This window comes from Thunnus thynnus, chromosome 12 (genome assembly GCF_963924715.1).
Source record: "Thunnus thynnus chromosome 12, fThuThy2.1, whole genome shotgun sequence".
Lineage (NCBI taxonomy): Eukaryota > Metazoa > Chordata > Actinopteri > Scombriformes > Scombridae > Thunnus > Thunnus thynnus.
This window is the reverse complement of record NC_089528.1, coordinates 14,496,213-14,520,192: the sequence shown is the minus strand read 5'-3', so window position 1 is coordinate 14,520,192 and position 23,980 is coordinate 14,496,213. Positions and strand designations below refer to the sequence as shown.

Sequence of the window (23,980 nt, the reverse complement as noted above, 5' to 3'; positions counted from 1 at the left end):
TCCTGATAGATAGAAAGTGAAAAACAGCTGGCATGTTTAGAAAGAAATAAAATTTCATTTCCTAAAATGAATTGTCAAATGGTATTTAAAAGCCTCCTTCACACTTCCAGGAATAGAATTATAGAGGATAAATGGTGAGGGTTTTATTTATTTATAATTTTGTTGACCTAAAATTATTTACATTCAAATATATTGAGTCTAAAACTACTAGAATTGGCTTATAAAATAGGCAACATGTGTACCTTTTTAATTTTACAATGTAAAATCCAACCAGGTTACAAAAACCCACAAAATATCCCATAAGTGACACCCATTCAAAGTCACAACCTCCTGCATTTTTATATAGTTTATTATAAATAGTAAATAGTGCTGTATTGTACACAAAATTTCTTACAACAAAATCATTTTATGCCAATGTAAATGAAAATTATACAAAAGAAAAAAGACATGAATAATGAACATTGTGTAAGACTTACTTAAGCAAGACATACAGAAGAGACAGAACACTTGAACAACACTAAATAAATAAGAAATGGAACTAGTGTTTGCAAGTTCCTGGTAAAAACTAATTTAACACATGCAAAAAAAAAAACAAAAAGCAAAATTAACTGTCAAACTGAATAATGTATTCACTGGCAGAGAATTTTTTTTTTTTTTGGCTTAATGACATTATGACTACATTTGCTGTTTTTCATCGCTTGATGATTTCCCCTGATTGATCAATGCACACAACCCAAAATGAATGACATTAAAAAAGAGAGAGTGTGTTTTTGAGGATATAATCAGGGATATTTGATCCGTGTTAAATTTACATCACATGAGGTATGAATGTATTGCACTTTCTTTGGGTTGCAGTTTAGCTATGACTCCACTCGGCCTCGATTCATGCCTTTCTGCTGCTTTTCCCGGTGTAGTCACATTTTCATCGCCGATGTCTTACACAAGAATCACATCAATGTACAGTAATATCATTTTCCTAAGACATTGTGATGAAGAGATCCTTGCGGCTGAGTGCAACAAGTTATCACCATCCGGCCTTTTGATAACCATCAACCATAAGAATCCACCTCTCGTCTATCAAGTTGGCCCCAAAAGCACAGGGGTCTGCTCACAAAGTCCGCCTCAACTTGCATCTCTGCCACTTATTACAAAAATCAAATACAGAATCTTGAATGTATTTACTTTCCCCTCCCACCCCTTTTCTTTTCCTCTTCAAGCATGGACAACCGTGCTCGGTCCTTGGAGCGTGACATGACGCACAAGCAAAGCGAGTGCCAGGTAACAGGAGAGGCTGCGCCTTTGGTCCTAATTATTCCAGTCAACCCCCTCCATCGCCATCGCTACACCTCCATCTCAAGTGGTTCCCTTGCTGAGGGAGAACACCTCAACCCCTCCACCCACTCAACTCCTCTCTCTGGCTGTCCTCCGGCCTGCACTGGAAGCTTGGCAAAGGCAGTGGGTGGGGGTGTTCTCTGGCGATGAATGTCAGACTGGCTGGGGGAAGCCTCCTGCTCGGGCCATGTTGTGGGCTTCATATAATGAAAGGCACCTGAGGAGGACATGGACAGACAGAAGGAGGGTTAAAGATATCCTTTCTGCATGGTGGATTTCATTCAGCTATAACTGTTTAAATTCTCTGACTGTTAAGCTAGCAAACAATGTGAAATGGGACGTTCACAATGAGAGGTGTGATTTTGACAGGAAGGACTGCAGATAAAAGAAGCAAGAAATGTTTAAGAGCAGGTGAGAGCAGGTGAGAATGGAAACTGAGGTCCTAGGTTAAATAATAAAACTCAGAAAAACAGGTGAAGAGCTTTGGGAATCTCTCTGGACGTTCTTTGAACCTAATGTGGCTGGTAAAACTAGCCTGACACTGAGCCTTAGCCTGGATCTCTGGCTCTGCTCCACTGATCAATAACAACTCTAAATCTGACCTCCAGTGGGACACATGGTTCTAATCCCGGCCTGCCAAAGGCCATAATCGCCCCCTGTTAAGGAGCCCCTTACCCTCCCTTTATACACACACACACACACGCATACATGCCTGCGCCCACATATACACATATACACACACACGCATTTCACCAAACCCCCAAAAGCTACATGTGGGTCTCTCCCAGGACCGGCTAAATTAATGACATCAAGATGTTGCCACTGATGGGCCAGTCAGCATGTGGTAGTGTACCCCGGATCAGCCCCAACACACCGCTCTGACCCACACACTCCCCCTCCCTCCTGTCAAACACGCTTTGGGAAGTGGCTCCTTTCATTTGGGCGGCTATCTTCGTTACATGGAGGTCATTACATGGCTAGGTGAGCTACACTAGGGTTTGATGGGCAGGCTCATCATACGGGGTCATGAAAGGACAGTGAGCGAAAATGTGTGTGTTGGGATAAGACCCTGACATGCCTCTGCATCGGGCCACGTGGATAATCTGATGATGGTAATGTAAACTGAGGTAACCTGGCCACTAACGCTCTCTAACATACATGTAATTTCAGCACAGAGCGGGGTGATTTGAGAAGCTCGCTCATCAGAAGGGTCTGTGCAATTAGCGTGGGTTGTTAGTCAGAAAATATAAGCAAAATAGCACAGCTAGGGCAGAGGTTACAGAGACACATCATGCGTACCTTGCTCTGACTGTATTGTCCATACTGGTAGGATGGATGGTGGTCCATGGCGTAGGCTGGAGAGGTGTAGGAAGGTGGGCAGTAAGATTGGGTGCTAGGCAGGGTGGGCATACTGGTCAGGCCTGGTAAAGCCTCTAGGCGCTGGGAGCCATGACAGCTGGCAGCCATGCCACCGTTAGGCTCCAGGCCTCCGGTCAGTGGTGACAGGGCAAAGTCACTCTGGGACTGATGTGGTACTCCACCTGGGTTCAAAAGGCCCATCACCTGCAGGGAGAGACAGAGGAAAACTGAATGATTAGAATATAAAAGATTTTCTAGTTGCACCATGCTCATGATGAGAACATCATCAGAACACATTTGTACACATATCACAAAGTAAATAGAACATTTATTTGCTCAAAATGAATGTTCACCTAAATCTGAAGTTACACCATTCCATCAATCTTTTACTCTACTCAGGTGGGCTGAAATCTGTAGGCTCTCTCCTTGTTTATGGTCAGAAATATATTCTTACTGGCTTCCCTCACACATGTGGTTTCTTTTTACTCTGCTTGAATTACTGGAGAACTGATGGTGGTTAAAAAGTTCAGTCCTAGTGGTTTCTGTTCGACTTATCCTGTTAAATATATGGAAGAGGTCTAAAGAGTATTTTTTGTTTGTTTTTTTTCCCTTGTGATGACACTTGTAATATTTAGCAGTGTGTCGCAAATGGAATAAATAGAAAATACATAAATTGCCTGAAATTCATTTATGAGAATGTGATGTGTTTTAAGCAGAATTCAAAGGAGAATAAAAAGAGTATGTCTGATGTTCTGTTCAGAGCGATGCACTTTCTTTTTATACTCTCTCTCTCTATTCTCTTTATAGTCTCGCTCACTTTCTCTTGATGCCCTAAAATCACCGTGTCCCTGTGAGGCCAGGGTAAAGAGGCCAAAGGGTACGTGGGAACGAGGGTTAGGGTGTGTTTGTGTATGCGTGTGTGAGAGCTACCTCTCCGACGTGTAGAAGTGTGTATGTAACAGTAGGTGTGTGTGTGTGTGTGTGTGTGTGTGTGTGTGTGTGTGTGTGTGTGTGTGTGTGTGTGTGTGTGTGTGAGCGTGCGCGCATGTGTACTAAACATTTTTTGCTCTGATGTCAGGGGGGTGTAGGGGTATCGGTGATACATCGTGAACAGCTGCAACATAGGTTTGCGTGAGAAGCAAAGTCATGAAAACGTCTAAAAAAATGGAGTGAAAGAGAGAACGAGAGTTACAGGGAAAGAGTTACAGTCCATGTGAGAGAAAAGAGAGGAGAAGCCAAGCGCAAAACCAAATACACTCAAAATAGAAACTGTATAAAATATGACGAAGATGGAGTAACGATGAGTGATGTAAAAACAAGGGGCTCTCCCGACTGACAGCCAGCTGGCACACACACACACACACACACACATGCACATGTGCACATGCTGAGCAACCTCAGGTGTCTTTAATGTATGTAATTTACAGTTTGGTCTGTCAGAGTGATCTGACCCCACACATCTGACAAACACAGCGATGCTACCTACCACAAAACCAGTATTTCTTTTACTACTAAAGGTAACTGCAGTCCATATGTATTTGTATCACTATAAAATACAGATTTTTTAAAATATTTAATATTTATAAATAGTTGTATTTATTCAGATACATCAGAAAATAGTAATTTAATTGATTAAATTATTACAATTAAATATATAAACTTAAACATTTTCTGGTGGCGTCATGTAAACATTTTTTGTCCTAGTTGTGCTGTTTAGTCATATCTCCTTACAGCATCACACATGCTGTATATTCCTGTGCAGTAGTTTGTGCGGTTTGTGTCTGTGTGTACACGCTTGTGTCTCAGGGTCTGTGCTTCCTGTGTTCATGCACTCTCCCTCTGCAACTGAAACGGCAGCAGTTCCCAATGGTGTGTCTGTTTTGAGGTTGTTCCGGGGATTAGGTCTCAGGGGGGTGCAAATCCCAGCCGCTCGCTTCCTTGGTGAGAAAGGATTCCTTTGGTATGCACCAGATCAGCAGTGAGACGCCAGAGACCTCGCACCACGGGGGAAACCACTGGCCTGACTGCTGCTCTGTGCGCAGGGCAAACCGCTCAGAAAACAATATCACCTATCTAAAGTAAACCTTATCCGTATCAAATACTGCACGGCGCTCTAATGTGACCATATCTGGAGTTAACTGAACCTTTGAATCTCCTGATGGATACAGAGCAGTAGATAGTGTTGAGTAGTTTTCACAGACAAATTTGGAGTTCAGATGATCAGATAATTCCAGGGAAGATTTAACACAACATGATCCAAGCTGAGTAGTTTCAAGAAAAATGATGCTGTAAAGTTTTCTAAAGAGCAAAAAGGTCTTCATTAACTGCCAATGTCATAGAATTTAATCAATTCTCATTTCCTCTCTCTTATTAAGTTAAAATCAGGAAATTAATTTTTATCCTCGTCTGAAATGGAGAAAACTGTATTGCAATATACATTCAAACAGCTGCAATGAATACATGAATTAAAACAAATTAGCCAACAAAGTGAGTCATTTGCATAAATTACACAGTTTGTTATGAGGGGATAGATTACTTCATTCCAATCAATTAAGACACTGGAACATTCTGTGATTGCAATTCCAGACTGAGAAAACATTCCAGGCACGCCGTCCCTATGCAAGATGAGATGTCCACTCTGGACCGAGCTGCCTGCTAAGGTTAATGCTGAAACCATCCACGAGGCCACAGCACCTTTGGCCTCTTTACTGGAGCTAAAGTCACTCACTCTGTGACCCCGCGGGTGTGTGAACTCACACCAAAGCCTCTGTTACAGGACGGCAGATAACAGGTTTGCGTACCAGTTATACTTTAACAAAGTATAATTCATATCATTATTTGGCTCGGCTGGCTGAGACAAAAACTATCAACCAGTGACACTCTGGGTTTAAATCTGACCTGAGAGGTTTGACATACATCATAATATTCAGTCTTCCTTGTCTTTCTCCACTTTTACCTAACTTCCCAAAAGCTAATGTTTTAAGAATAAATGTGGCTTGTTCTTGAGGAGGAAACAACACATTCTAGTCCATAACTAGTTCTCAGATATCAAAGCAGTCAATTATATCCTCAGCCACAATGGTGCCACCTACCACTTTCTGACCGTGCACCCTGGCAACCACAGAACAAAGATCTTCTTTTTTCAATATACATACATCCTCAGGCATTCACATAGTAGTAAACCTGCCTAAGGCAGTTTTTTATCTGTGCCTGACAGGAGTCTGAGATTCTCTCTCATGGGAATTAATACCCAGCATGCATTGCATGTGGGCTGGCCACCCTTTGTGGCGGTTAAAAGCTCGTTTTCCGCCTGTTAGTCCATCTTCTGGGCTGGTAGGGAGCCACTGATGGACACTGATGACTGTGTAATCGGCCATAATTGTCTTTTCAGTTTTGATTTGTGTCATCATCCGACATCCATACATCCTTCCTCATATCTGCTCCTTTCTCCCTCCCCAAAGACTGACGTTTGCCACATTTTAAATTCATCAAACAACCCATCAGAATAAACAAAAATGAAAAGCTACCGTGTTTTTTAGCCTAACAAGGTTTTCATTAATGTCGCCACAATGACATCTCCTAGGTCACACACGGAGGAGTGTGTGTGCGTTTTTGTGTATCATTAGCCTTCCGCAAGGTGCATTTCATAAACCGCATGAAGAACTACTAGCGTCCAGTCATCTAATATGATAATATATGTGTGTGGATAGGTGTGTGTGTTTGTTTGAGGCAGAACGTATGTGCATATATGTACATGTTTGCAAATATACTGTCTCTACATGGATTTTCAGCTGTGTATTTCAATAACAGATGTATGGACAAACCTGTGGTGAGAGGCTGTTGCTGATGGCGGGGTTGACAGAGTTGGCGTGTCCTGTCGGGGCCACAAAGCTGTCCGAGTATCCTGAGAAGCCGTGACGTCCGGAAGACAGGCAGTACGCAGAGCCTCCATCCTGGGAGCCTGCCGACGAGCTGAGCCCACTCTGGTGCACGGAGGTGGGGGGCAGAGGCTGTGGTCGGTGGACTGTACTGGGCTGCTCCGATGCTGTTGGGAATAAAACATGCGATTTAAAATCCCATTTTCTTACATCAATAGTCATTTTGCTGCTGATTCAGAATCAGAGTAGTCAAATTTTTTTTTAAAAAAGCCAAAAAGTTGAGCCCACCTTGAGCTATGGAAGTAGGAGGGTAGGGGCTGTCTGACAGCTGATAGGGCTGCAGGCCTGACATAGCTGATGGGGGGAAACCGCCGGGGATGAGGTGGTTAAAAGCCATCAGTTGATTGGCTCCTGCTTGCTTCCTCCACCGGGCTCTTCTGTTGCTGAACCACACCTGAAAGAAGAACAGAGACAAGAGCGTGTGGTGTTTATTTATCTGCTAACCCAACAGAATAAGTGGACCTATATGGTCATCTGCATTTGTGTATGGTGTCTGTGAATGTATGTTTGTGTGTGCGAGGCCTCTCTGTCTCATTACAGGGAGCTGAACTGATAGAGATCTTAACATCTGGAACGTGCAGTGAAACCAAAGACATTACATCTTTGTGTGCTACTGCGAGTCACAGGGTTCAGATAACGCCAGAGGGCTGTTAAAGCTGTTAAAGCCTATATTAGCACACTACCTAAATCAGGCATGTACTTTGGGATCTTTACATAGCCCTTTTTTGCAGGCAGCCTGACAATAATAGGAAGCTGTCCTCATACACAGTAGGCCCAGTGTGTCTGTGTTTGTCCGTGTCTGTATGTGTGTGGAAGGGGGTCGGGCGTGGGGTCGAGGGTTGGAGGGAACACATGTCTAATGGCTGTAAGGAATGTGTGGCAACATCCCACGGCAATTTAACGCCCACATGACACATATCCATGACAGACCGACACATTGCTTTGCTGTCAAGATTAGGTCTCTGAGACTTTGAGGTTGAAGAGTGTGTCTAACCTGAACTCGAGCTTCTGTGAGTTTGGCCCTCTGAGCCAACTCCTCTCGTGTGTAGATGTCGGGGTAGTGTGTGCGTTCGAAGGCCCTCTCTAGCTCCTCCAGCTGCTCTGCTGTGAAGGTGGTCCGACTGCGGCGCTGCTTCCTCTTCAAGGGCAGGCCTGGCTCTGAGTCCACGTCGGAACCCTCGTCCGAGTGACTGGCTGTAATTGCGAAAAAAAAACAGACTGTTACCTTAATATTCAGAGGAGGAGGAACTGATACAGAATGAAACTTGGGGTAAATACTAAGCTGGGATACAATAGCCAGATCCGAGACAATAGATTGTGCTGAGTGCGACACATGGTACAGAGCCACTTTAGATTGTGTCCTCCTGGTGCCTTAAACTCCTCAGTGGTTCCTGAGGGGATCAAAAGCCAGAGGCTGCTTGAACATGGATTAAAGAGGACTAGATCCCCCCGGGGCATCTATTCCCTGGGACACTGTGTCTCTCCCAGTCTTAGCCATGCTGTGCACTGTGCCGATAGGGTCCCATAGTGAAGGGCAGGCAGCCCTTTGCAGGTGCTTCTTAATCTGTTTGTTCAGTTGAGGGCAGGAGAGAGCGAGCGGGTAACTGGGAGACAGCTATTGGGATCTAATTCAGCAGAAGACGGGAATCAATGAAGGCCTGAAACTAGAGACTGAGGACCATAGCTGTGTTTGGGGGGGAGGTTACCCGTCTATTAAATAATGATTAGGCTCCACAAACTAGCGTGACAGCCTGCTATTGTCCGCCATTACATGTCTGCAATCCCCCATCTCTTTCTCAGTCATACGCACACTCACAAACATGCATCTGCCGCGTCTGGGCCGTGGGCTTTCACTCAATGAACGCGGTCTATGACAATGTGTCGAACACAGATGGACACAAGACAGAAAGAGTTGGAATCCACTCCCAAATCCACCTCGGAGGGACCTCTTAAACCTCATGAGGAGGGTTCACTGCACCTTTTCGACACCGAGACTATGCAGCAAACACCTAAGCTGAGACAGAGAATACGAGAGAGAGAGAGAAAGAAACCGGCAGCCAGAGAGACAGGTGTAAGCAACAGAGAGGTTTAAGCACGGGACAGAAGCTTGTCTGTTTCCCCCAGACTGTTCATTCTCCTTCTGCCCTCCAGATTTAAAGCTTTAATTAAAAAGTGCCAAGTCAGACATGGAGGGGGGCAGCAGGGATCTCCCCTTGCCTCTGGAGCCTCTGGAGCCAAGCAGGAAATGTTTGTGCCGGTTGCCAGTGTGTGTCTGACCAGGCATTACACACGAATTTGGTCCTTGGGAATGCTGCTGTGCTCCGGACCGCCAGCACAGTAGATTCTGATGCTGAGAGGAGCTCTTTATTACATTTGAACCAAGGGCGCCTCGCTGGCATAAAGGCTCACAGGGGATTGGCTGGATGCTTAGATACTCCTGGAACACGCACTATGAGTTTGGGATGTGGTTTGTTTAGGTAAGGATGTGGCCTGAGACCAGTTGGAGCAAACTATATAATACATCAGGCACACAGAGGAGGGCCACAAACAATGAAAATAAAACTTGATATTTGTCCTATAAACACATTTCTTAAACATTAATATTGTTTTGATTAGTAAGAGCAGCTTTCATAAATCAGCACATAAACAACATTAAAAGGGACTCATGGAAAGAGCAAGCTAAGTAACACGCGATGTCATTACCATTTTAATGACAGAGGGACAGAGAAAGAAAGAAAAAGACAGAGAACCAATGACGGAGCAGAAACGAAAAGATTCCTGAGGGAGGGAAAGGGGAGCTCATAAACCTCCACAGAGGAGAGAGCTCCCCATTGGCACTGTAACTCATGTTAACTGCGGGGTGGGGGTGGATCTCTCCTCCTTTGCCCCCTTTATTTCTCTCTTTTTCTCTCCCTGTTTTTATTATTAGTAACTACAGAGAAAACACTCCGTCACAGACTCTCCCTTAATGGCAAATGACAGTGTTGCTTTTGTCATCCTCTGGCTCGCACTTTCTCTTTTGCTCTCTTCCTCTCTCACTCTCTTGTCTTTTTTTTTTTTGGAAGTGATGTGGCCAAGCCTTTGTATCTTAGCAGGGAAAAGCCTGTGGCAGGGCTCTATTGGACCGATTACCACGCTCCATCTGTAGGAGCCATCAGGGACGCCCGGGCCCGCATTCAGGGGCCTGTCACCTGCCCAGCAGGGGAGTGGGGGGGGCGCTGAAGGGTGAGATGGGGGCTGTAGGGCCAGGGGCTGAGTGGGGGAATGAAGAGTGGGAGGGAGAGGAGGGGGCACAAAGGGGTCCAGAGAAGGGCCATTGGGGGCTGCAGAGGGGCACAGCAGGGGAGCACTCCTTCATCCCCTCCCTCCACAGCCTGAGGGGCACAAAATTGGGGGATGGGGGAGTTGAAGGGGTTGACATGGAGAGGAGATGGGAGGCTGAAGGCACCTGAAGAAGATGCTGGGGAAGGGGTGTGGGGTGCCAAGCTAAGGAGAATGGGGGGATGCTGGTCATTCTTAAAAGTGGACCTGTCCCGTCCATCTCATCCATTCACTTCACTTGTCTCTTTCTCTGCGCTCACCCCTCACTGCATCCACGTCTTTGACGTTTCAAAACAAGGCTCCTACGCTGCTGTGGATCGATTTTGAGGCACGCCGATGCAGAAGCAGACTCAGCGCGGGCTGTTCCCACACATTCCCCACAACAAACAGCAGAAGAGGATACTAAACACACAAAGAGAGGCCTCGACCTCCTTACTTAAACACCCAAATCAAATTTTACGCTGCAGCTAAAGCACTGGGGAGCTGAAAATACTCCATAGCCACTCACAGTTTGGCTGTGCCTCTGACAAGAATCTTAATAGAAAGATAGATTATTATCCCTGAAACGGAAATTGGGGCTGCTACAGAATTATCTGTAAAAACAGACATTTCAAAACAATGTTAGGTGTAAGTTAACAAGGTAGTTTAGATAACAGAATGGATTGTGGCACATTTATTTAACAAAGTTTGATGGGAAGTATTTAGTATAGTTTGATGGAGTGGAATATTCAACAAGTGAATTCAACAAGTTCTTTTCACTGATCAGGGATTCTCAAATACAATTAAACACGTGCATTTACAGGTGAGCATGTGCACACAAAAATAAACAAGAAACAGACAGTGCTACAGACCCAGCGTTCAAGGTAAATAGAACCATTTATCGATCAAGAGAAGAGACTGACAGGCAGGGGAGATAAACTCCAGAAGGTCACAGATGTGAACTTGGGGAACGTCCAGTTCCATTAGCTTCACCTGCAGCAGTAGTGCCTCGAACAGGCCAAAAAAACCAAGTGAGGATTCCAACTGGGAGAATAAAGGCTGCTCTTGTTTACTGCTTGGACTACATTGGCCAGGACTCGCCCTGCCAAGCATTCATCCCCCTTCCACCCGTTAGAGAGATGCTAATATGAAGAGACATGCACAGACGCACACATCCATGGATGTGCACACATGTGCATGTCACTTCACAAACGTAGCTTCAAATGGCACAATATGAGCGGCAGAAAGTGTGAGAAAGAATCAAAATAAGTAGAAAAGGAACGGTAGCGAAGTAAGCAAGAAATTAGGAGAAGAGAGGATGATAGAGAGAAAGAAAGGAGAGGAGAAGAGAGGAGAGGAGAGGAGAGGAGAGGAGAGGAGAGGAGAGGAGAGGAGAGGAGAGGAGAGAGATAGTGAATTAAAGAGCCACAGTGAGACAGAGAAAGGGAAGGGGAGCATATGGGGCAGTTTATAGTCTTGTCTTGGTAGGGGCTGGCTAACCCTTCCTCCAGGGGCTGTTAATAGAGAAGGTAATTGAGCTGGTGACATGTGTTCGCAACACAAAACAAAGGGCAGAAGAGACAAATGAACTAGTTATTTGCCCAGGGAAGTAGATCGGGCCCTTTCAGGCCAAGGAGCATAGTGCGAGTAGGCCACTGAATAAAATAGTGGCATGCCACATAGAGCCAGAGCGAGCAGATGCACCGGAGGGAAGAATAGTTAACTGACAGCTTATGGGCTCAGCTGGGGTTAACAGTTAAGGGAAAAATGGGAGTGAGTGGGCTGCTCACTTGACTTGCTAAAGAGCCCCCTGGAACCTGCAGCTGCCTGGGAAAGAGGGAGGGGGGGGGAGGAAGATGGAGAGAGAAAGAGAGAGGGAGATGATGATGTGATGGACAGAAAAAAGTGGAGTGAATAGGCGCAGGAGGTTGGCACTTAACGGACAAAGAAATAGCGGGCGATATGACGTTGAAAGATGTATCTCTGTCTAATATTGGTGAAGTGACAAAAAGCCACAAATGGCGCTGCATGGCTATTATGTGTGCCCAGTGTGCGGTGGTTATTATTTAGTTCCACTGTGGTGCAGTTAGGTGACAGTTTCACGGTGGCATTTCCACCCTCGGGGCAGGGACAAAGCAACTGCACAGAACCCACGCGGGGCTCCAGCAACAGGCCAGTCTGCCGCACGTTCCAGTCAAACGGAGACTAACCAGCAGCAATTCACCTCAGCCCAGCCTTGTTTAGGTGAGAAAGACAACCAAACCAATCATCTTGTGCAGAATAACCAGTCTACTCTCTCCAAAATAAAAAGCAAAACCTCAAAATCTCCTAAAATGAAAGTTACCAACATTGATTCTTTGGTGTGACATCAGGGAGCGATATTAGGGAGTCAGTCAGTTGTCATCTTTTCCTAAACATTATTGTAACCTCCTTCATGGGGCCTGATAGTTTTAACAGTCGAGTGACCCTAGGTTAGCCCCCGACCTTTTCACAGCTCTTGCACAGTGCTGCAGCAAAGACGGCCTCACCGCTGACCCTGCAACAAAACTTCACAGAGTTCAACACATTCCACACTTTCTTTTTTTTACTCTACAAACACTCACTTTTATTGTTAGTATCTTAGTTATAGTTTTATGGGTTTAGCCCACAAATGTTCAGCTTCAGTTTGTCTGTTTTGAAAAATGCCAGAAATAGATACTGTAACTGGGAACACATTTTTGAAAAAAAAAAAAAAAAAAAAAAATCTTATCTCCTAATTTTCTGTTCTTTTCTAGTGGATTTCTTTGTTCAGAAAGGAAAAAAGTCATTAATCACAACAGCAACAGAGTTGTGCTGGCGTGTCCATAATGTGCAATGCGTTGAGTGAAACAGCTCTACAAAAACTGAGGCTAAACAAAGTTAAGTGATTGACAACGCTGTCTGGCTTTACTCAATTAACTATCCCATTGTGTTCCTCTTTGCAGAGTCCCCTCGCCCCCGACCCTTTTCTCTTCACACTCCTTTATCCTCCCCATCACAGAGTTTTGCTTGGCTAATACTTCCAAGGAAATAGAGAGCTCTTTTTCTACTGGGGCTCCTCTCCTTGACCTTCCATTGCTCACTGCTTCTCTTTCAGTCACTTCACAGTGTCTCTGGGGTTAGTGGGGAGAATGTGGAGAGTACATCAGCTCCGAGGGGCCGGCTCAGGGCAGGACCCCAGCCCATTACTTCAAAGTTGGCCTGCATTCATTAATTGTCCTTTGAATTAATATTGGAGGATCACAATGTGGGTGCCAACAGAGAAAGAGGCTTTAATGAAGCATAGAGTCGGCATTCAGTTGCAGATCAGCCAGTGTGGATTTTTTCTTTCTTTTTTTTGAGAAAGAGAGCCTTGAGAATCATGCCAAAACAGAACGTAATTTTTTTAAGTATTTATATGTGAGAAGAGGGACTGATCTATCTATCTATCTATCTATCTATCTATCTATCTATCTATCTATGTCTCTCAACCTCTTGTGGCCAGAAATATATTGTAAATTTTGGCTTGTTTTTCCCAAAAGTTCACTGGGCTAAACTAGCATTAGAAGCTCTATTAACACAGGAAAACACAGAGTGAGGCCCACATATAAATTTCTCCATTATCCAGCCCTGAGAGGAAAATGGAAATGCGGCTGTAGCAGACATTCCTCTGGTTGTATTGAGGCCTTCTGTCTCCGGTGACTATAGACGGTCTCCTCTTAAACCTCCAATCTTTAACTTACGCACCGTGGAAATGCAACAACCCCTAACAAACAAACGAGTCCTAGAAGTTCAACGTCTGTCTCTCGGTTTACAGTTGCGGGGTTACTGCCCTACTACTCAGTTTCTTTTGCTCCCTGTGTGTGAGAGAAATGTATCTGTTTATATTCTTAGACATCTCTTGAGAATATAAGTTATGAAACTTTAAAAATTGGATTATGTGGCGGCTACATGTGGAAGTCTATCATTTCCCCCTTTCAGTGGTGCTTGAACTGAATGTGTCTTATATACATGCTCTGACGGCTTTAAGATACGGTGCACTCTCAAACACAAATATGATCTCTCCGCTCTCCTTACACTCTCTAAATTTCCCTCGTGCTAAATCCATGCCAGAGTCGCAGGGAGCCAGTTTATTTACACAAACAAAGTCCTACTCAGCTCCTTTGACAAAAGCAGCTAAATCTTTCATGTTTTGTCAGCACTTGATTCCTCCTGTCCCTCTGGCTATTTGCCTGCCGCCGGACAATAGAGGCAGGAGAATGGCAGCAGATTGTTGGAATGCACCTCAATGAAACCAATTATTACATGTTGACTGCGTTCACCATGGCAGATTTGAAAGAACTGGGCTCATTCAATTTGGCACCGCAGGATTCCCTTTAAAGAAAAGTTATCCCTTTGACTGTTTGTATTTCTGAGCTTTTCTTTTTCTTCTTCTTCTTTCTCCCTTTCACCCCCACTGCCATAAATGGATCCCGCAAGAGTGGCTACTCCTCTTTCATGACTTTGGTTACTTTAATTAGTTAAATGAGGCTAAAGTGCTAACAGTAATAAATAGAGGGAAGGATGCTATCACTTAATTTTGTGCCACTCATGGCAAAAAAAAATGATGTAAAAAAAAAAAAAAACTATATGCAAATACACTGATATGAATATGTTGCTGCTTTTCAAACAAATGTGATAAAAAGCACAAATAATTCTTTCAAAGACATGGCAAACTGCAGCGGCTTGAAATTACTCAACCGTGTATGTTGTGTTTAAATTCTGCACACTCTCCCATAACTCAACAGTTAAAGGAGATGTAAACAACTTCGCATCAGATTCATCCCAGCAAACATCCTTTTCCCACAACGTTCCAGCCACTTGCTAATGCCATGCAGACCTGGGGCTGCCCGGTACACTCTATCCCACAAACCTTTGCAGTCCTTTTCCCAGACAAATAAATCTAAATGAGTCAGCTTTGATCTTAGCACTTAAGGAAAGCCAACAATAGTGGTAGAGGAGAAAGGGGCAGAGAGCAACAGGCCTCTCTCCACCACAACAATAGCCTCTGCAAACACCTACTTAATCAATATTTGGCCAGAAGACATTCTCTCAGTCCCCAAAACCACCCTTTTCACATTCTAATGAAGAGCTATAAAAGAGAAAAACAACAACTACTTCCACAGAGAGACACAAGAAAAGAAATACTGCTGTTCTGTATATCAATGGGGGGGAAAAGCCTCAGAGCTGTTTGCAATGTAGGATGTCACCACTTTGATGAAAAATTGTTGATATTACAGTATTTGTTTATTTAGCAATTATTCATATCAGCCTAAAAGTATTGATTCAAGATAAATATCACAAATGACTTGTTTTCTTGTAGCAGGTTTTGTGTGAGCTGTAACACACTCACAGTTTAAACAACAAAAAGTGGTTAAAAGAGGATGATCAACAAGGCTATAACTCAGATTAATTAGATTTTTTTTAAAAAATAAATAAATCCCTAATTATTTCTAATTTGAGGCATCCGCTCTGCGCCAAAGTTAACGCTTCTTGCAAGAAAAGTGCAGAAATAATTTAAAAGTTTGAAATGCCTGATCAGTATTGGGGATGTGTCTCGCCTGGAAGAGGGAGAGGGAAGTGCCCACAGATATTGCATGAATGTGTGCGCCCTAGGCGGAAAGGAAAGGGGCGGACTTTGTCTGAGATGAAAGTGGAGAGAAATAAAAGGTTTGGGTTTAATCTAGTGGAGAGAAGGGTTTCCCTGCGCTCACTGGCTGAACGTCATGCTCACTGCGCAAAGACTGTGACAAAAGCTCCGTGCGCAAAAATAACGGCGCTCTTCAATTTTATTACGCAAGGCCTGAGGTGAATTTAACACATTTCAAGAAAAAAAATCATGATGAGCCTTTTTTTTTTCCAGTTGAGAAATGCGCTGATTTAATTTTCATTTTATTTTTTCTGCATATTTAAAGCAACCTTCTCTTAAAAATTAACAACTGGCCAAACCTATATCGGAATAAATCTGCGCGTCATACATATCACTGCCAAAACACAACATGCTGTTTCCAGAGGTTAGCTATCAATAATTAACTATAGACTGCATTATGTCTACAACAGTAAACTTTCCTTTTGTGGCAGCCCTCTCCAGACCCCAACAGGTCGTAAATCAACAGGTGTTTGCCTGATGTCTACTCTGTTTTGCCTGGAAGCAATATCTCCTTTTCTCTAACTGTAAACAGTGGGGGAAAGCCCCCAAATTGGCACTTTTTTGAGTAGTCTATAAACCAGGTCGCACTGGGCCTATTGGTGTCCCTGAATAATTCATCGCTCATTGTGGGTTCATAATGTCTTCTCCGGGCCTTTTGTCAGCGCAGTTTTTTCTCCCTTTCTTTCCCCATTTTGAAAGGCCTTGGCGTCTTTTTGTACACCACTGAGCCGCTCACTGGAGTTTGGCTTTTGTGCGCGTCAAACTGAGGTGTGCGTTTCAATGGACTCTCTCTGCTTTGTCCCCTGAAGTTCATCCTCAAGTGTCCGATTGTGTGTTTAAAAAAAAAAGTTTCTCAGGCTTGGAAGTTAGACAAATGTTTGATTATCCACTTAAAAAATGCTCTCTGCCCATTTGTTAAATCTCGGAAGCCTGAGCGCATGCGTAAACACCTGCAACTTTAATGCGTTTAATCTGAATTTTACTGTTCAGATCAGACATAAAGCTTTATCATTCCTCTATGTTGGATTCCATATATACGCATTTTACTGTCGCGGTGGTTAGTGCGTAACACATGTTATTATTATTATTTTATTATAGGCAATTAGCCTATATTAAAAGTTCTCTGTCTACACCTGATTGCTGATAAACTACAGACAACAAAACTATAAAGTAGCATCACCTGCATCCACAATCAACCAAGAAATAAATCTAGTTATTGACAACATTCACAGTCAGATCTGGGGACTATACGGACACACAGCGAGGACGTTCCTGTTTGAAAAACCATTAACGCTGAACTTACATCTGTCTCCCAGAATGCCGTCGATGCTGTGTTTTGTCCGTGGTTCGTTTTCCTCCATCTCCCTCTTCACCCCTTCATCATCATCGTCGTCATCCTCACCAATTCCGCCGAATTTTGACCGCATGATGCGACTGATGGCGCTCACTTTTGGGGGAAAAAAAAGGAAAATCACTCAATATATTTGGACAAAAAAAAAAAAAAAAAAACAGTTACACAAAAAAACAAAAAAAAGTCCTTTATGTGCTCGTGCAAAGCAATATGAAAAGTTGTTTACGCACTCCAGAAAAAAGAAGGGAAGCATATTTAATCTACTGTTTATTTGTATCTAATTAATAGAGGATGTGGGTTTTTTAGGAAAAAATAAGTGAATCATTTTCACGTCTTTACTTGTAGGCCTTCTTATATGCATGTCCATAAACTGTCTCATATACCTGAGGGAACGTTGTTCCTGTCGCAGATCCCATCTTTCAGTAATTTGTCCCTGATTTCCCAGCTGAACATGCCCGGGTTTTCTCTCTTGTACTCTTCGATCTTCTTGTCCACCTCTGGAGAAGCGCTTTGCTTTAGTGGGAGGAAGGAAACAAGAATAGACGGTTACTTTTTTACATTCAAGGCCTAGGCTACGTAGTGCAACATAAATAAGTATCTGATTTGCCTGTATTTGGGATTGGAGTGTTACATAAAGCCAAACTCGCTAAAGTTGTAATAAAGCTCCAAAAGGCTTTTTTTTTCACAAAGGTCCCGTTGAACTATATGACTTTGAATCAAGTCTGTGTTTGTTTTTATTACCAACACACGCTTATAAAATTTTAGACTTCAAAAACAACAGAGTTTATACCGTTTTAAACGAGGTTTTCCTTGTTTATAGGGCAAAAAAAGTTCAGCCACCATTATATGTTTCTGAATAAACTATAAGAGAATTCAAAATACATAACTGAACTGATTTTTTGGGATGCAACTCTCTTCACATTTTAGCTACAATTTACCATATTTCCCCCAAAACATCAGCGGCAGAATCTCTCACCTTTGGCTTGCTGCCTCCGATGGCCCCCGGCCTGATGGAGCCAGTCTCCTGGTACCGGCAGAGGATTTTGGAGACGCAGCCGTGGGACACCCGGAGCTGACGGGAGATGACACACGGCCGGACACCGTGATGGGCCATCTCCACGATTTTATGGCGGATATGGTTGGGAAGAGGTCTGCCGTTTATGAAGACACCGCCGAGCTGGTTGACCCGACCCTGTCCTAACGGAGTAGAGACTGGACAGCAGCGCATGGGAGCCAAGTGAGATGGATGCTCATAAACTGTGCGCTATGTGTGTTTGACTTTGTTTTTATGGTATGAAAAAATAGACATACTAACTTTAACTTTAAAGTGATGAGAAAGAAGGAAAAACCTGTCAAGAAAACCTTTCAGAAGCAGATTAACTTTTTAAGTACAAGCAGCATAAAATCAATATTTACTGCGCAGCAAAAGTGTCAACACGTTGTTAATTTTATATATTCAGCCTTGAAAAACTGAACTGCTCATAACAAGCTGCTAGCAGCTTGAGAAATATACATTTTTACACGCAATTAGATTTCTTTTTTTTTTCCTCATAAAATTTATAAAGAAATCATAAAATGAGGAAAGAATGAAACATGAGGCTAATAATTAGAAAAATTAAAAATAAATAATTAAATGTGGTGTTGCCACTTTGTGAGTTTTTTTTCTAAATAAAATAATATTTCTTACTCACTAGAACAAGATTAAAGGACAATTTTACAGGTTTAACAATTTTCTGAAGATGCGCTCGGCAACTTTGCTGAAGTTTTTTTTTTTTTCCAGAGTTGTTGAAATAGTGAGCAGCAGCTGCTGTTCGTGTCTTACCTTCCAGAGAGTATCCTCCCCGCGGGTAGTTCTGGTGAGGACTGGGTCTCATCATTCTCGGTAAACCTCCTGCAAGCGCTGTCATGATTCCTGACTTTGTGTCAGGTAACAGTGTCGCTTTTTAATCCAAGAAAATAATCTTTGTTTGTAATATGCAGCTACAGACGCGATGCAGCCTCCTTTTCCTTGAGTTGCCCAAGTTTCCTCGACAAGAAAAAAAAAAACACTGAATCCCTCAGATACGTTGTTGACTGGTATCCAGTAACAGATGTGGGCTGAGGTGGGAGTTTAAATCAAAGTGCAGGCTGCTAACAGTCCTGCGAGGATTGGGAGGATGGATTGAGAGGATGGATGGAAGTCAAACATTTTATCTGTGGTCGCTGTCCCCTCTGACTCCGCGCTGCGCCTGCTGATTGGTCAAAGACCCGGACGTCCAGAGGCTGGGGGAGCATTGTGATTGGACAGCAGGAGCTCCCCTCTGTCTGGATTGACCTCACGAGGGTCAACTTGTCGTGTCACAAGCTTCTGCTGTTGTGCATGAAACTTTTCACAACTTTTAATAAAGCCAATTAAATACATACCTGGGTGAAGAAAGACTGTATCTGACTGGTATTTTCTTGCCTCTGGAAAAATAGACTAAGTCCACATATAGTTTACTTCAACCATAAGTAGAAATGAGGAATCAGGACACTGCTGGTCCTATGGATGAAACTTTAATAATGTACTAAACTGGATTATTAGCACAGATAAATTAAGCTATAAAAAGTATCCAATATGATAATTACAACTACCCTATGATAGAAAATATGAAATAGACAGACGCACTGTGGCTTATATGAGCTCATATTTGGTGGCTGAAAATACAAATGCACTCAAATGAGACTTCTCACACACACACACACACACACACACACACGTACACACGTACACACACACACACACACACACACACACACACACACACACACACACACACACACACACACACACACAATCATTCACAACAAATAGTTTCCTTACTTAAACATAAAGAACTTAAAGAAATTACTTGAATAATTATTGCTAATGAAATATTTGTTATTGGTATTATTATTATTATTCTAATTATTTAGTAATACTACAAGTAGTTGTTGTTTTCATAGATGTTTTATGAGCCTACGTGTTTATTGATTATAACTATTTTCCATGACGAATGAAATGACTGAAAACAGAGATATTATAGATTTATTTTTATTTTTTTTTAACACAGAGTTGAACTAATCAAAAATATCATTAGTCTGGATTTTGACACATATAGAGATTAGATTGTGGAGTAGAGAAAAGGCGTGTGCAGGTCAATTACTAATACTAAGCAGTTATTAATGTGTGGTGCATTGCTCGCTACGATACATGCGCTCAGTTTTACGCAGAAAAGGCATCAGCGCGTGGGAGAAAGTTAACGATCGTCTTAAGTTTTCATTTTAACTTCACTGGTCCTGCGTGTCCGTGGAGATGCTTTTCACTACTGTGATGAAACGCGACTCTGCATATCAGCCTGCAACAGGTGATAATAATACAAAGATATAACTCAAGGCCCACACTAACTGTATTCTTCTTATCATCTAAATCCTTTAATTATTACTGTTACTAATAGAAATAACTAATTCATTGCTATTAACTACCAACATTACATCATTATCAACACTTCTAGCCTAGCCCAGCTGTTATTATAGCAGCAGTTGTAATATTTATGGAAATAGCAGCAGAGCTCTGCGGGGTTGAGCTCCCAGTGGAGCCACGCATGCTGTGAGTGAATGCATCACTATAAAAAGCTTTCTACAACCAAAAAGATGGTTTATATCTTTCTTAATTTTTTTCTTTTTATATTAATTTGTTGGCTATCAGGCTTTCTTTATACTATATATGCTATTACAACTGTACAGTAAAGACTTGTAGTGTAGTAGTGCCTTTTTTTATACATTGATCACCAGAGTATAGATGGAAATATTAACCGCAACAGGCAGTAGAAGTTAGTGAGTGAGGTTTTTTTTGTTGTTTCTTTTTTTGCTCCATCAGACCACACAGTCAATGTAGGCCAGAGTAGAAATATGGTATGCATGCGGGAGATTCTCAGCGTGGAGAGGAGGATCTATTTCTTTTTCACCACACCCCACGCAAAAAAAAGCTCCACGGCCATCAAATAGTCGCACTAATTTAACAATGGGTGCTGCGCGGCCCCGTGGTTGAGCCACACGGCAGTGTAACACATCCGTGCAAATGGTCGATTATGGACACACAGAGCCACATGAGGGATCATTTGACTTTTCTGAAGCCTTGTAGAGTTGTGATAATTATGATAATTAGGCGTGTTTAATAGACCGATGCATTTTTTCCTTCTCCCTCAGGAATAAGACCATATAGCCTACTGGCTGATGGAGTGTAAGAGGCCTAAATCTCTGTGAATGACTGGCTGGTCATGACCTCTACGAGACAAACCGATGCATCATCAAAGCTGACGTTCTGCGAGCTGATTAACTGATTAATAATTGATGAATACTTGCGGAGCATTATTGTCTAAACATAACAATGATCCAGAAAATACGCTTGTCACAACCTTGTGTTCACCAAATGAATTGAGCCTTCAATGTGAAAATATGAATAAGCAAAGCCAGCTGTTTCGGTGGAGCTACTGGTGTGACAGATTTTTGTTTGCTTAAAAGAAAAGGAAAAACACACCAGATAGTGATGGAGCACCGAGGATGTAAGATGACAATTACTTATCCATGTTTTACTATAATATATCCCAACTGTACAGCAGGAGAGTGTCTCTTTCATTGCAGCAGTATCCCACAGCATGCAGGCCAATATATTTTTATTCCTCCTATAAGACTTGCACTTTATGTCGAAAAAAAAAAATGATGCAGTGGACACAGAACACGTGGAAACATTATATGTCCATAAAAGAAGGAATGAGGAGGGGGAGAGAGAGAAAGAAAGTTATCATACTAAAGTCTGACTATCATGAAAAGGACATTGGATCTACCATGTCAAATCAATTAGAGGGGTAAGCTGAGTCAGAAATGTGCTGTGGTGGTGCACAAAATGCATAAAAAATAAAGAACAAAATGGCCCCCGAAAAGAAAATTGTGTGTTGCATTTACTAGACATACGCGTAGAATAAGCCAGGGGCTTTCAGGGCTATATTTCTGAAACCGTACACATGAAAAAAAACACAATAATTTGCTCTGCCTCTCTCAAAGATAAAGTTAGTCTAATAGCCTAATAGCCTGTAGGCAGTTGTGATCTTGGCTGTGGCACTACAGCAATAAGCAGGCCTTACACTGCGTCAGACTAAGGCCTATTTAGACTACTGGAAAAAATCCCCATTCTCTCCACTGCGACTTACTGTACAATACTGCTCAGTATTCAGGATTAACGCAACACCGTCAGATCAAATATAGACGTTTAGAAGCAATCAAATTATCACAGTGATTATCTGACCATGCATACACACATACACACACACAGAGAGAGAGAAAGAGAGAGAGGGAGTCAAATGCTCAAGTAACAAGCTTCAACTCATTCTCAAAATTAAAATAGTCAGTCATGCATTCCTTACTGTAAAAGACATACTGTAACTGTGTAGCAGAGGCAAGTAAGAGCTCTACTGCAACAAGCAGAGTGATAGATACATTGATGACCCTCATCTGGATTATTGGTTGGATATATGTAGAGGTTTGAGTATGTTAAAACGACTGTCAGCTGTAAAACAGCGTGTGCTTTAATTGTATTAGTCCTCAGAGAACAATGCCACTGCTGTGAGGGAATTTCGAATAATGCGCCACAATATCAGTTTCTATACTGCAGTCTCCCTATGAGGTAATTATAGTTGAGGTTTTGGCACACAGTAAAAGTACTACTGCCAATTCTTCCTTTGCAATATTTTAAACACAGATTTGGAAATAGTGCTGGATACTATTTCTTAGCCACATGTTATGCAGACACAGTTCCTAAAAAAAAAAAAAAAAGGAAAGGAAAGAAAAAAGAAACAGAAAAGTTGAGGCCAGTGTGCGGTCTCTGAGTCATCCACTGAAATAAAGTCTTCATTCAACAGGTTTTTATTCTTGTGCTTGTGTATTTCCTGGTCTCTTAAGTTATAATCCTTAATGCAACTTACTTTTTTTTCTATAATGTCAACACTGTACTCGACTGTGGTTATAATGCCCCTTCAGAAATAATTGCACCGTATCTGTTCTTATTTCTTACATATCATCGGTTATGTTTGATGTTTTGTCTTTATTTCTGCAACCTGCAGAAGCTCAGTGATTTCAACAGATCTTTGCATCACAAAGACTATAGAGCCGCACATTGTTTGAAATTAGGAGAAACAGATTAGAATCTCAGAAAAAACGTTGCATCTTCAGAATAAGGAAATCCGCTCTCTGATTAGTAGCCTTGGGATGTTACTGGTACAACACGCTTCCAAAAGAGGCACTGTGTTTCTGATGTGTTTAATGTTATCAAATACATGTGATCCGCAACGCCTTCCAGTAGGAGCTCAAACTGAGAGCGATTATCATGACAAAGAGCCACAAGGTGAACACAGGTGAGCGAGAGAAAAGAAGAAGAGAAGCGGAGCGTTTGTTAACCAGACAGCCTCTGGTCATGCAGGCTTTATTTTGCTAGTTCTGCAAATGAGGATTTGAACTGAGAGCTAATAGTTTACGGTCCCATGATGAACGTGCAGTGTTATCTCCAGTAAGATTATTATCTGTCCTGCAATACATTATGCCTTTACTTCAGGTGTGTGTGTGTGTGAGAAGGAAAGAAAGACACGTTATCTGGTGTTGCAACAACACCTTCGAGTGTATTTCCTACTTCATCACATGATATATTTCGGATCTGTGAGTCATAACCAGAGGAATATCTTGTAAAGTGAAAAACATCTATAATTTGCAATGACTGAGTTTGCAACAGTGAACAGTGACAACATAATGATAGGTGGAGTGGAAATTCTGCAGGGATCCGCTAAAGTGGTGTTTTTGCTTTGAAATCACAACATATGTATGATACAATCCAGCTCTTTATGAAATGAATGTTGACATTTATTTCTTACTGTCATCAAGTAAATGTTCTCAGATCTCATAGTGTTCATAGTTTTTTCTTGTTTATTTATATTAAAATATAACATACATGCATAACAATACAAAACA

General features: G+C 42.4%; 1 protein-coding gene across 1 annotated transcript; it reads right to left on the bottom strand.

The window, feature by feature from the left end:
• Positions 1–175: 175 nt before the first annotated feature.
• Positions 176–23,576, bottom strand: LOC137194144 (paired box protein Pax-3-like). Its single transcript, XM_067605748.1, has 9 exons — positions 18,789–23,576; positions 17,943–18,178; positions 17,350–17,479; positions 16,919–17,062; positions 7,624–7,823; positions 6,858–7,023; positions 6,516–6,736; positions 2,632–2,895; positions 176–1,549 (listed from the first exon to the last, which is right to left on the bottom strand). The coding sequence occupies exons 1-9, from the start codon at positions 18,871–18,873 to the stop codon at positions 1,532–1,534; spliced, it is 1,464 nt and encodes a 487-aa protein (XP_067461849.1). The 5' UTR covers positions 18,874–23,576; the 3' UTR covers positions 176–1,531.
• Between the last annotated feature and the right edge of the window lie 404 nt (positions 23,577–23,980).

Coding starts and splice junctions, on each gene's coding strand:
- LOC137194144 (XM_067605748.1), bottom strand. CDS start 18,873: ATGACAGCGCTTGCAGGAGGTTTACCGAGAATGATGAGACCCAGTCCT. Junction 18,179..18,788: donor GGGAGGATACTCTCTGGAAG/GTAAGACACGAA, acceptor GCTGCTGTCCAG/TCTCTACTCCGTTAGGACAG. Junction 6,737..6,857: donor TCCTACTTCCATAGCTCAAG/GTGGGCTCAACT, acceptor TATTCCCAACAG/CATCGGAGCAGCCCAGTACA.